The sequence below is a fragment of the Anas acuta genome, chromosome 5 (genome assembly GCF_963932015.1).
Source record: "Anas acuta chromosome 5, bAnaAcu1.1, whole genome shotgun sequence".
NCBI lineage: Eukaryota > Metazoa > Chordata > Aves > Anseriformes > Anatidae > Anas > Anas acuta.
The window spans coordinates 16,903,066-16,917,225 of NC_088983.1; the positions used below are offsets into that span (position 1 = coordinate 16,903,066).

The 14,160-nt window shown below is 43.0% G+C and overlaps 1 protein-coding gene across 5 annotated transcripts in view; it reads left to right on the top strand.

Annotated features, from left to right (window-relative positions):
- The window catches only part of FBLN5 (fibulin 5), a 57,527-nt gene that overhangs the window by 11,224 nt on the left and 32,143 nt on the right, over positions 1-14,160 (top strand). For 3 of the 5 annotated variants that reach the window (XM_068682939.1, XM_068682938.1, XM_068682940.1), the window contains exons 3-4: positions 1,390-1,441; positions 2,591-2,833. In XM_068682939.1, the coding sequence (XP_068539040.1) occupies positions 1,390-1,441; positions 2,591-2,833 (295 nt within the window). Of the gene's footprint in view, positions 1-1,207; positions 1,323-1,389; positions 1,442-2,590; positions 2,834-14,160 lie in introns of those variants that run through there. The other 2 variants (XM_068682941.1, XM_068682942.1) reach the window with 2 other exon arrangements.

Below are 14,160 nucleotides of genomic sequence, written 5' to 3' on the forward strand. Positions count from 1 at the left end.
TGTTTCTGAATCATGGTTTACTGTGGAAAAAAAATAATTTTGTTAAAAACTAACCCAACTTTTCCATCTAACCTGGTTGTAGTGTGTGAACTACAACACAGGAGAAAATAGGAAAAGGTTGAGTATGTAAGTTCTCTAAAACGTGAGGCTGATTATACATTCACTCATCAGAATATCTTGACCTTCCCCACCATGATACCAAAGTATCTTGTAATGCCAAAATAAATGCAGGCAGAATTCTTTCCCACATGTTTGACACTATTAGTAGTGGTTCTGTGTATTTGGGCATGCAAATGGCAGGTGCAGTTCCAATAGTGCCATGTATTTCATGTCATGTCCCCTCCCAGCTCCTGCAGTGGCCCACTTCCATTGATTAATCTATATAACACCTTGTCTCCAACCTACAATTTGCTACTTCTCCAAACATATGCAAAGTACTTTAAGGGTTTCCATTGATTTTTTTCCAGAGTCCAAAACGAGTGTCTTTAGCATTTAACAACAACAACAAAAAAGGAGGAATCCTGAATACACTCCCACCATGTACCCTTTGGTTCCTTCAGTGGTTTTTGTTTTCTTGATGTCTCTTGCTCACCTGCCCTACCATTACCCACTTACTGGAAGGATCCACTTGTGTCGATTGCATGGCCCACTGCCACATGCCCGAAGGCTCTGTCAAAAACTAGGGAGAACAGGGAATCATTTTAATGGGTTTTGACAAAAGTCACTAGTTAGAAATGCTGAGGAACATGGATTAGGTGTTGAAGACTCCAGGTTCCAGCCCTGATAAAGACCAGCAGTGTAGGATAGGAAGGAATAAGGTTTCCAGTGACTTTGTATGCATAGAACACGTGTTGTGTACAGATTTATCCCCTAAAAATCCAAATGTTTTGTGTGAACTAAAAGCCTTACTTTTTAAAGTTTGTGTTTTAACTCTGGCTTCAGGTCAGCTGGCTAGCTTCTCGAGAGTTATGTACTGAACCGTCTACATGTGGAGTTTCAAAGCATGTTAGAGAAGTCAGCTAGTACCTCTGAACCAATGCCCCCTTGTTCTGGCAAAAACAAGATCCCAAAATAGAAGAACACAGCTTCTGTGTTAACTCCTGGTAGGGAGTGTGTGGCACATCAGGTGTTGGCTATCCCAGCAGAAAGTAACAGCCTGAAACTATCACCACCTGTGGGAGTGGCCTTCTGGGTTAAGGGGCTGTCAGGCGCTGGAGGTCTCAGGTTCATTCCCTGTTGCCTGTCCTTTGGGGAAGGGACTTTATTTTGAAGTCCTGAACGTTTTGGTGTGCTGAACAGTTCTACCTAGCGTGATAACCCAGGTGAGCATCTGACTCTGCAGCTGTCTCATTTCACAGTTACTGAGTGTCCTTTGTTTTCTCCTTTTAGCAACAATGCACTAATGGGTTTGACCTGGACCGTGCCTCTGGGCAATGCTTAGGTAGGATTTTAATTACATCAATGAATTTAATTCGGGGTTCAGAAACACTGCCTTTGTTAACTTTGTGCTGCTCTTGGTACGTTTTAGGTGAAAAGTCCTTGCTGTGTGATAAATGTGTGTGTGAATAAATATATGTGTATATATATAAACGTGTGTGTGTGTGTTTACATAGCCCAAGGATATATCAGTCTGTGACATGGGGATACTAACTGGCTGTCAGTGCTTCCCAAATACTTGTAATGCAGTGAAATGAGTTTGGGAGCTCAGTCCCGTTGCTAAATAACAAGGGTTGTTCATCCTCCTTCTCTGTCTCCTCCAAACTCAGTGTTCTGTACCTGGAGGCCCCAGATAAAGTTTATTACTGCTCTGTGTTGAAACTCTAGGACAATCAGTGAAGCAGGTGTAGGGAAACACTCACTTTACCCTATAGCATCTTTTCATAAATGAATGTGAAGGGAGGCTCTCAGTCTCCAGGGCAGCATCTTCTGCATGAATTAAAGTCTCTCAAACAATGAGGGGGAAAATGAGCAGCAGGCTGCTTGCTCTGTCATGGCAGTCGAATGCTTCTGTGCTCTGAGAACCAAACATTCGGTTTGGGTAAACCACTTGTATCTTTCTAAATTTGATTCAACAACAATCTCAATTGGAACAAAAAAGAGGCCTGAACCACGTCTCCAGATCTGAACATCCCTAACTTTTTCTGTGGGAGGGAGCTTGGGAGTTCCAAATCAGAATCCAAATTTCACAGCTGGGCAAACCAAACCACCAGTGTTTGAAATCCTGATCTGCATGTTGTGGTTTGGACAGACCCACTAGCAGGAATAGGCGGTAGCATGCTGTAGCCATGTGTAAATCAGTATTTAAACCGAACATTTATAGAATAACAAAGCAGGCTTTCCCCTCTCCCTTTAATGCTGAATTAAAACAAGTAGAACACAGGATATATGGAATATATGGGAAGTTTCCTGATCTAGTGCAATCTAACTTCAAAGCAAGGCTCTGCAAAGAAAGATTAGCCCTTCCGTTCAAAGAGAGTATCAAATTTTTAGCAAAGTCTTGATTAAAAAAAAAAAAAGAAAAGTTAACTGTTTTTCAGATAGCTCACGCTAAGAAGCGATCACTCACTTAACTTCTGCAATTTCCTTCCAGATATTGATGAATGTCGGACTATTCCTGAGGCCTGTAGAGGAGATATGGTGTGTGTCAACCAGAATGGTGGCTATTTATGTGTACCCCGAACAAACCCAGTGTATCGATCACCATATCTGAATCCTTACTCAAATATTTATCCACCGCCCCCAGCACCAGGCCCAGTTCCTAACTACCCTACTGTTACAAGACCTCTGATCTGTCGATTTGGGTACCAGTTGGATGAAAACAACCAGTGTGCTGGTAAGTAGTAGAAATCTTTATTCTGTATTTTTATTTACATTGAAGCTTGTCTGACATTGAAGAAACAATTGTCCTACAATTGTCCTTTGGTTATTCTTGTGTCACTGAAGCCCAAGATGCTGAAACTTATTTTAAAGGGTGTGAGCTGTACATTCCATATAGTCATAACTCAGTACAAGCTAAGACATGTTCTAGTCTGATTATTTAATGAGGAAATCTGCTTCCATGAGAGAAGCAATCTTTTTATGACATAAAAAACCATCTGATGGTAGGTGATTTGTTAATTAATCAAAAGGATGCCTTTCATGCTTAGGATTTTGTCCTTGAGAGATGGCATGGCCTGCATTTGAAGTATTAGGCTGGGACTGAGGAAATACTGATTTGGTTCTTGGTTGTATGTGACCCTGTCCAGATTTCTGGATGTAGGTCTCTCAGCTGTAGATGGTATAAATAAGAGTTGTTTCTTCCAATGCTTTGCGTTCTTCACTTAGACTATGATGCCTTTGGAGTACATCTTATCTAGAGGGTATTACACAACTCTTGGTACTACTGCCGGTGCCTTAATGACTATAGACTTCTCCAGCTGAGACTGGAAATCTCTTGTTCTAGGTACTGCACAAACACACAGAGAAAGAATTGCTGCCCCAGCAGACCTTTGATATTTTCTTAGGACCTTGGTGTTCCCCAGCCTCCAATAATAATAATAATAATAAAATAAGTAACTCTGCGTTCTTGTGTTGGTAGTTCTTCTATTGCAACTTCTGGCTAGATTTTGATTTCACTTACTCTATTTTATACCATGTTTACCTTACATCTAATCTGGTTCTGTGTTATGCAAATTTATGGGAGATTTGGAATAAATCCCTTTGGTTTACTTGCTGTTGATGATGTCATGTTACGAAGGAATGGAGAGAAAATTTCTGAACTAATCCAAAGGAAATTCCACTGGCCAGGATATTCATTTTGATGCCAGACCTGGCTACAAGAGATCAGAATCAAGCCAATCACTGGTGACTGTCAGGGTAAATGTTGCAGATGTAACTCACAGGTCTACCACAAAGTTGGTCTATAACCACTGCTTCTGGGTCTCAGTTGTCCTAATGATAAAATTAATTTTCTATTTGTTATTGTGTGTAGCTAACTTGTATAAAAGTTTTGGTGATTTTTGTTGTTGTTGTTTTAAATAGAATTGGTCTCTGACAAGTATAAAAGCCCAAATCAATGGAGATGTGCGCTTTCAGTAGAGAATTTTGTCTGTCTGCAAACTAAGGAATTGCATTTAATGCAGAACGTTTCTATTTGAATGCTGCTGCACGAGCTGAAACTGACTTGTCTTCTGAGAAGATTTTGCCTTCTTTTCTGGAATTTCTGGCAAGACTTGGTTTCTAATGATGTACTTCATTTGCTTCCCTATGTGAGGAGATCATGATGTGTCTCAGGAGACGTGGAAGTACAAATGTAAATTCAAATTATTTGGGGCACATTTTTCTATAGTTGAATTATTGATCTCACTATTATCCAAGGTAGCAGAAATACATTTTCTAACTAGCACTTATAGTAATATATACTGTAAAATGTAATAAATAAACACCTTTTTAATTTTATTTTTTATTTTTACAAAGAGTTTTGAAATCCTGGGATAACTGTTGAGTTTGCTGTAAAGATAACCATGTATGCCATCCAATCCTTTAAAAATTGCAGCCAGTCCTTCTGGTGTTAGTGAACAGATCATCTTAAGTATTGATTTGTAGGCTTTCAGGAGTGTTTTTATTTTGCTAACTTTGATGTAGGTGAATCAGGAAATGGGACAGTTAATAGAAAAGAAGTGCTGAAATCAAAGGGGAAATGAAATCCCTATATTTACTGTCTGGCCTGCTGCACACAAACCATACAAATCAAAACAGGTGGATTTTGGAAACTTTGACAGTGGAACTTCCAGCCTGTAAAGGCAGTGTCTGTTTCCATCCATGCTGGCAGAAATGTGAGGACTAATTCTTAAATCAGGGCTGTTCGCTTCTGTCACTTTAACTTTCAGACATGGGAATTTAATTGTGAGGGAAAGTTTGGTGAATAGAGACATTAACAAGAATAGATGGGAAAAGACAGACTGCTATTTGAGTATCACAGTTAGCTGGAAACAGTTTTTGAAAGTCTACATCAGGTTTGAATTTGGGCGAATGGTAGGTCATGTTTGTGTTAGAGGAAGAAAAATGAAACTTAAAGAAAACAAGACCTGTCAGATTGAAAGGGTCTCTGCTGAGCTTAGGTTTCATTTTTCATTTAGTAAAATCCCGGGAGACGTTCACTGTCTTGATGCACTATTTATTTTTGTGTCTGTGTGCCCTAGGATGGAAAATGTAGGCACCAAGAGAATGGTGTGAAGCACTGCATGTCTCACTGCAGTGGCAGGAGAAATGTCTTGTCCCGTTTCCAAGACTTCTGGTGCAGTTAACGGGGGTGATGTTCAGCCTCATGCATTAAGGCTGTGGAGGTGAGGCACCAGGGGACCTTGAGAGGGTCCCCAGGCAGCACCAAAATTTCACCCAGGTCATTCAAGAAAGGCTGAATCACACGAGTCACAGCTCCATCTTACGCTAAGCAAATTATAAGCATTGCTCATGTTAGTGGTATTTTGGTCGCTGTGTGCTTCCCTGCTTGTCAGCATTCAGCATGCTCTTAGGCTATGAAGCACTTAAAGGGTTAATTTCGTGGTGGAATGGTTGAAAAGAGTAAACTGGAAGTTCTTCTGCCTAGTAGCTGAACCTCTATATAACTTACAGGTTTGTTATGCTGGGGTTCTGGCATCTCCTTCCAGCACCTTCTTTCCAAATAAAAAATTACTCACAGGTATTTCCATTAAGGATGATGAGACTTTTTTTCTATCCACTTCAGGGGAAGCAGAGCTAGTCTCATGCCAATGTTTCTGAGAAATATCCTTTTTTTTTTTTTTTTTTCCTTTTTTTGTCTGGTCAGATATGGGGTTACAGGTCTGGGCCACATTTTCTATGGCTAGGCCAACAGAAATCTTTACTTTCTCTTTGAATTCCAGTCAAAACAGTTTATTAAACACAGGAACCTGCCCTGGGAGATTTGCAGCCTCAGCTTTGAAACACTGAGCTTGTTCAAGAGACTTCCAAAGTGAAATAGGATAAAAATTTGATCTGGAAGCAGTGTAAGACTTAACAAGCTCTCTCTTTTAAACCTCCTCATTGCTAGAGCTGACAGAAAAGGGGAAGGCTATGAGAGGGTTACTCTACCTGCCTGCCAAGCCTCCACGTCCCAGGCTCTCAGAAGAATGTGCACCCCAGGTGTTACAAATAACATTCCCCTCTTGGGGGCTGATATATTGCAACATAGCAAAAAAGAAAACCTTGCAATTTTTTTTTTCCTTTCCAGCTTTTTTGGCTTCTACCTTTTTGACCTGGATGGTCACAGACAAGGGTTAGGTGTCCACGTTCCTTCCCCATCATGTTCACTGCTCAGCATTACCAAGAATCTTTTCTGGACATCTTTTCAAGATCTCCAGGTCTTGTCCCTTGTGAGACAAAACCCTTCCTGGCACAAGTACCTGATGCAATGAGGTGCCCCAATGACACTTTGCCCACTCCAGTGTCCTCCACATGATGCAGAAGCAGCTGTAGCCACTTCTGGCAGCAGGCAGAGAAACACTTCAACGATAATTTTGTTTTTAAATCTTCTGTGGGCCTGATTCCTGATGGATGGATGGATATTTTCACTGCTGGAGTTGCTGAATGCCTTATGGCTTGTATGTATAAATGTGCTGTGCTTTCAACTGCATGTGTAAATTCATTCCAAAGCAGGTTGGGAATGATTTACAGCCACAATTAATGCTGGAATAAAAGACCACATTCAGGAAAAAGCAATGAACAACTAGCCTAAGAGCACTGCTCGAACTGTTTGTCTTCTAATGCTACTTCTCTATAAATACTGAATGTTTAGTCATAATAAAGACTTTTTGTTTGTGGCACTTGCTCTCGTAACTGTTGGCAAGATTAAAGTGGAGCAAGGGCCCCTGGTCTTGTATTATACATTCGTAAGCTGAGAGTTCTTTCCAATTTCCCTTTGCTCCACCTTGCTGTTTCCTGATTTACAATGATTTTTAAAACATGCCTCGAGCACAGATCCTTCTGGGCATTGTGGAGAGAACTGTAATGGGTGGACTCCTATTTTTGCTTTTTATCCTGTTAATATAGATGCACAATGTGAGGAGATAATGCAGGTGGGGAGGCATCTTAAGAGGGCTGAATGGAGGATTTTGAACAAGCAATCAGACTGCAAAGATAGAGAAGTACATGTTAGGAAGGGTGTAAGTGTCAAGCAAGATGAGTATGACCTAGAGATGGAAAGAAGGGAAGCGTCCAGTGGAGGAGATAATATTTTATTATTTTTTTTTTACAAATCTTTATTTTTGAAACAAAGGCTAAAAAGAAGAAGCATAAAAACAGGGGGAAATGGAAAGATACGCTTTCCTAGTGAAGTCAGAATTGTTCTTCAAGGCATCCTCTGTGCAGCAGTCATTGCTTTACCTTTCTTCACTTCCCAGCAATGGCCAGGACTCCCGACATTCCACACCTACAGATCCCCAGCCTGTTGACCATGGAGTGAAACTCCTTCCTTCAAAGCATTACCTTTACACAGATGGGTTTTAGATCATTATCATTTATATTGCTAGCATACCTAAAACCCACATCCAAGCCTGCAGTCGTACTGACCTGACCTCCACTCAACCTCACGAAGAACAGCCTAGATGAGTTTTCAAGCAAAATAAAGGAACCAGATGTGTACATCTGGGGAGAAGAGAGGGAAATGAAGACACAAGAAAGTGAAATGAGGTGCCCAGATCTTGTGGCAGAACTGTGGCTGTGCCAGGGATAGAGCCCAGAGCTGTGCCTTAGCCACTGAGCCAGAATGTCTTATAACAGCAACCCTTCTGCAGCGAGCTCTGTCCTATTAGAAACAGGAGGAAGAAAAGGAGTGAAATGCAGGAGAGACTGTGCCCTGGGAGGGGCAGTATAAAGGAGAAGATAAATGGAATCTGCTCCTGCCATTGTCTTTTTAACCCCAGTTGGCTCAGCTCTGTGTCCCAGGAGACAACATCTCCTGATTAAATTAAGGGTCATGATATGTTTCCTTTACTCCTAAGATGGTTTTCCTGACAGCTTTTGTACAGGGAAATATAAATTTGAACTTTGTGCTGCCATTGTAACAGGAGAATTGCCTCTCAAGAAAGAGTTGTAGTTGGTAGCTAGGGCTTGGGCTGGAGGATTTTGGACTTGGTTCCAGACTCTGCCATAGACAAACAGGCTGTGTATTTTGGGACTCTAGCTCATGATGTTTAAACTGAAAAAAATCTTTTTTGGAGTTGTACAAGAATCATTTCAGGAATGGATGATAGCTTCTGAGGTAGATTCCTGACTGCTATCATTTAAAAAACAGTAATCAAGAGGAAAAAAAGACACAGCTTAATAATCTGGCAACAGTGAAGCTTGAAATAAGGACTGGGGAACTTACTTCACTAGTGCATTAAACTGGTTCAATATCACAGGGCAGTTTTGTCTATGTTTCTGACCAGAGGAGAGGCGAAGTGCCAGAACTTCATCAGTATTTCCCCTTTACTTCAAAAATACCTGTGCTACAAAAGATTTCAGTGGTTATTTGATCCTGTTGCTTTTCAGTCACCATCTACTTATTCTGTGATCATTTCTTTTTTTCTCCTTCTCTGGAGATATTTAAGGCCCGTCTGGATGCCTACCTGGGCAGCCTGCTCTGAGGAACCTGCTTTGGCAGGGGAGGTTGGACCCAATGATCTTTTGAGGTCCCTTCCAACCCCTTCAATTCTGTGATACTGTTTCAAGTTCTAGCAAAATTCTTGATGATTGTCCTTTGATTATCTCAGGTAACGACAAGAAAAGACAAGCCAGGTAAAATAAAGATGTGGAGAATACAAACTGTGTGCTCTAAGACAGGATCATATGCCAGGGACTGACGGTTATGATATGTGCTCTGTATGAATATCTGATATTAACATTGTAGAGTATAAATGTACTTAACATAGCCCTGTCCCACTGGATAAACCCACATCATTCGGTTCCAGACAAGCACAGTTATAATTATTTTGGGTCCAGAAACTTGGTGCTTACGATCTGATGGTTTGATCTATTCACAAGCCCACCAGTCTGCCGAAAGGTAATTGTGAGTTGACCATAAAATATTCATGGATGAAAAGGTACATCTGAAACCACTCAGAGCTCCTTCCTCCCTCAGGAAACCATTGCACTAGCACAGAGGAGGGGCTGGGGCTGAGGAAAGGTAAGGCTTAGCCTGTCCCTACAGCAGTGTCCATCAGCAGGGTCATTCCTGCATTCCTTCACCTCACCACCAAGCGTATCCTACCCCAGCAGAATTGACAAAGGAAAATGAGGGTGCAAACGCTGCTTTTCACTGAAGGAAATGTGTTTGTGGTAGAGGGATTGACTTGATAGAGGAGGCTGCTGTACGTGTCTGTAGCCAGGTAAACTGAGCCTTCTGTGGCTTGGATTATTCCTTCTGTCATTCCTTGCTAAGTGCACTGTAGGAGGAGCATGGTCTGGTGGTTAAAGCACAGGAGTACTTCATTTATTTGTGAAGCTTCTACTACTCACACAGAAATGGATAAAACTTGAACCAAGAAATATAACATGCAAGCCAAGAAAGCTGGCATATTATTAAGAAAACTGGCATCTCTATGTGGAGTGAAAAAAGCAGGCTCCTGGGTATGGCAGAATGTAACAGTAAATGCAAGTCTTATTGATCTGCACGTCAGTGCCTTTCAGGCATCGCTAGCTGGCCATATTAGTGTGCAATGATGTGAGAAGGGAAAATAAAATAAGCGTGGCTATGGTATAGTCCCAACTGAACTGCAGTCAGACTGGTTAAATAGCTGCAAAGTCAACTGGAGGCCAAAGCTCCTCTCAGCCCTGTGGTAACGGCCCCCATTGATTTTGAAGATCTTAGGATCTTGGAGCAGAAGTTAGAAGAATTAGAAGAGTTCATTAGGTTTAGTTTAATCTATCTGAGCCTAAGGCACTGACCCCCCTCAGAACAAGCTGAATCGGCTTATGGACAGGGAGTCTGGTGCCATGTTTCCCTCCTGCCAGATTCCTGATACCATGATAAAGGTTTTTTAGATGCTGTGGGAGAAGAGCAGAGAGCTGGTCACCTTAAAAACTGTGGCAGCCAGGGGAGTGTTTGAATTTGCTTCCAACTTCAGCTTGAACTCAGCTGTTTCTGTCTGTGGATGTGTCTTTACCTGCTTATTATTAGGGGGTGATTGAAAGCTTACTGTTTTTTCTGTAGTGAGGCTGGGAGGGAAGCATGGTGGTATATGGAGGGGGACAGCAGAATGGGTCACACTGCAAAATGTACCTGGGTCATATGCAGAGAGGGGACATGGGCACAGAATGGACGGCATTCATGGCGTGTTGGATGGCCAGGCAGCAGTCCAGGCTCCGGAAGGTTGACGTTCCTGTAGACTGTCCTCTCTGTCACGATGTGCTTCAGCTTTCTCTTTGCCTTGGGGTTGGGTGATATCTTTGGTATCCAAGGTGGCAAGAACCCAGGAATCCCATCTCCTTTGCTTTGAAGGCTGCAGGGGAAAAGAGCGTCCAAGAGAAAGAGGTTTAGCCTATTCACTGCATTGTGGTTGGTTTGATGGCCTCGGTAAAGCTCGGTGTCTCTGAACTGGGGGTTATTGGTCACTGGGCTATGAGCCAGACAATACAGAGCCTTCAGCTGTCAGCAAGAGCCAGTTGGCAGGAGGCTCTATGTGACTCAGTTCAGAGGAGCACTGCTCGTGCCCAGCCTGCCATATCCCCAGGCATGTGCTGGCCAGGGCAGGGCTCTGACCCCTGCTGTTAATCTCTGAATGATTCCTTAGACTAACTGCTAAAAGCAGTTTGATACGTGGGGCTCTGTGGCTGCTTTGCCTTTATTATGTCTTACTTCTAGGGATTTCAGCAGTGCCAGATCAGTTAAAGCCACCATGTACCGATTAGCTCTGTCTGCTCTGGAGCAGACTGAGCGAGAGCTTTCCTTTGTGGATAGCTGTCACGCGAGGCAGACCTGCCAACCAGGCGGTCACGGGGCTTAAGGAAAATCAAGTCACTTGATGGTGCTGGAAGACTGACAGACTTCACAAGTACCCTTCCTCAAGCCGCTGGCCTTGTGGCTTGCTCCCCTCTCATTTTCCTGCAGAGTCTGTTTTGGCTGTGGGTGACGGTCCATGCCTAGCGGTCTGCTGGGAGCCTCGGGGACGCTGCTTGTGGGAATGCCTCCTTCTCTCCCTCCCTTTGGCATGGCGTGCAGAGCTCACTGTGTCCTTCCACAACAGTGTCTTTCTTTACTGTAAGGTTTATTTATTTTCGGTCCTGTTAATGGCACCAGCACGCATTAACAGCACCCGCAGTGCCTAGAGATGGCAGCATTCTCAATGGCTTACAAATCACCATTTTTCTTGGCCTCTCCCTTATATTTCTTGGGTCAGCTTTGTTTCTTTTCTCTTGGTTCCAGCCTGAAATTGGCTGTGGTTTTATATCACAATCAAGACGTAAAGCCAAAATATATAGCAAATATGTATTGGCTCCTTTACCTGTAGAAATCAGCCAGATGGGTGGTATGCTTTGCCAGACTCTATAGATGGAGGTAACGTGCTGGCATTGCTCTTTTGTCTTGTCCCCAGGACGCTGGATGCATGGCAGAGCTGCCACGCAGAAATGTGAGAGCTGCCTGATGTTGTGTGCAGTTTAACGTGTTCTGATCCCTCCATCTGCCAGTTGACTGGCTTCCCATTTTAGTACTTCAATGACATGACAGAATTTTGCAAAGGAAAGAGCTACCAGGAGGTGAATGGGAGTTGCACTTCGCCAGCCCGGCTCAGGGGAGCAGTCTCGGTGTTCTGCCTCGCGCCTGAGGTATGCTGGCCATGGGGACGAAAAGAAGGGCCAAGTTCCTCCTCGGTTTTGACACCAGCAACCCCCCTCTGTTTTTAGTTCATCTCAGCCATAATTTATGATTGCAGGTGCCCTGTGGTAGAAGGCTGTGCTGCAGTGTAAGGAGAAAGATGGTCTGGTTGATGGGTGGTGGTACAGGTCACAGGACAGCTGAAATGAAGAGCTGGGCTCTCAAGGCTTGGGCAGGCCCCTTGCTCTCACTGACCTCCACTCTTGATGGAAGTTTGACATGCAAATGCCCTTTATTCTAGCCTACAGTCTTTTGCCACAGCCTGCTGGCACAACCTCTGACCTTGTTGCTCACTATTTTTTTCAGCATTGACCATTTACCTGAGGTGAGTCTAGATTTTCAGGCAGGATCATTCATCACTTTCTGAAATGTAGGGTGTATATGGGATCTTCATTTGGGACCTGGTGGTGCATGTATATGAAAGCACAATTCCTTCTGGAAAATTTCCTTATCTGTGCTATTGCCCATCTCTATATCGATAGCATGCCACTACAGTGAGAATAAATCCACTCGTGTTCATGAATCATTCAGACACTGAAAGTGCAAGAAGAGAGAGCCTAGGAGGAGGAGGAGAGGAGGTTGTCAGGTCCAAATGAATATAAGTGAATCCATGCTCTGCTGTCTGAGCTGACACTGTTTTTTGTTCTCTTTTATTTTTTTCCCCTCAAAAAATAATCATAATAATATTTTTTCCTAATATTTTGAGCTTTCATTTTTCTAATGTTTTGTTTTGCCCTGTGAAGTTCTTGTTTTCAAGCCAGCCTGAGCAAGTGAATCATTAGTTGGTGAGCCAGTAAACGGCTTGTTGTATCAAAGGCTGTTTTTGTGGTACAACCCCAGCACACCTGTAGGTAACAAAGAATGGGGAGACTGAACACCCAGTAATACACACAAGTCAACAAAAGCTACAGTTGTGGTCAGGAAATTAAGGGACTGGAAACCCAGCAGTAGGTGAAAAAATAATCTGATGCTGGGCTGTCTGGTGGGAGGCAGTAATATTGAGAGCAGTGTAGCACTGGGCAGTTTCCCAGTGTTACAAGGTTTCTCATCTCAAAACACTGAGGGAATAGTCCTTTGATATGGTTCTAAGAATGGATCCAAACTACTGACATAAGGTGTAAATACTACCAGATAAATGTAGATAAGTTTATGGAAATACCAGTACAGAGCAGCAGCAAGCTGGGGAGCATTACTGGGGCTGACTTTGTTTGAAGCAGTCAAGTATGCTGTAAAGCTGAGGGTAGGATGGCAGCAGTAGGAACTGCAAGTGTCAGAAGCAAAAGTTGTTTGTTGTGGGCAGTACAAAAGAATGCTTATTCTTGAACATGGCATAATTTGCTGAAATGAGGGGAAATTGTTTTAGATCGAGAATAGTAAAATCCCTGAGGATACAGAGATGGGTCAGGTTATACAGGAACACACTAGGTGTGCTACAGGGGTGGAATGGTACTAAATGTATTAGCAGAAATGTTTAAATACTGCCTGAAAAAAATTGTTAACGCTCTCTTGCACCCGTGAGGGTGTGACACATGTTAACGGGTACCTTTAAGTTGCTGTGTTTTTTAGTCCTTTGATGCATTTCCAGCTTCCAGTGTGCATGGAGGTACAGAAGAAAGTTGCCTGCTTTATCAAACCCTGTGAGGTTTGTTAGCAAGGGTAAGGGCCTCCACCCATTACATAAGTTACTGTCACCATGGTGGAGGAATGCAAAGCTGAGATAGCTCGGAGGAGTAGCCTGAGGTCCCCTTTCAGGAGGAGGAATCTTGGAGCAGCGTGAAGTGGGACTGCCAGACTGCCACTCCTTACTCCTGGAGCAGGAACGGGGCCAGGGAGGGGAGGTGTGGTCCCAGAGCTGTGAAGCACTGCTGATTTCCTGCTATTGCAGCCCCTTTGGGGAATCCCAAACCAGGCATAGTCCTTGGATCTCTCATTCGTTTCAGAGGCAGAATTCAGCAATATGTTGCCGAACATTGGTTGCCAGCGAATCACAAAGCATTGCATCTGAGCCTTAATCCAGAAGCAGACTGGAATTATTTTAATCAAAAGCAGGGCTGACTCTGTGATGGAGCAGCCCACATTGACAGCTGTCGGTGTGGGTTTCATGCAGCCTTCCCAAAAGACAGCAGTGTGCCAGCTTTAGGAAGGAGGTGTTCTTCCCTGTTAAAGCAGTCCTGTTTGAAGGTGTGGTTTTGCAAATCTGTTTTACGTTATTCAGCTAGTAAGCAGCATTTTAGGGCAAAATTCTCAGTGAAATAAGTGTGGGTTTGTTTTTCTTGTTTATTTTGTTTTGCTTGCAACGTTACAGTTTG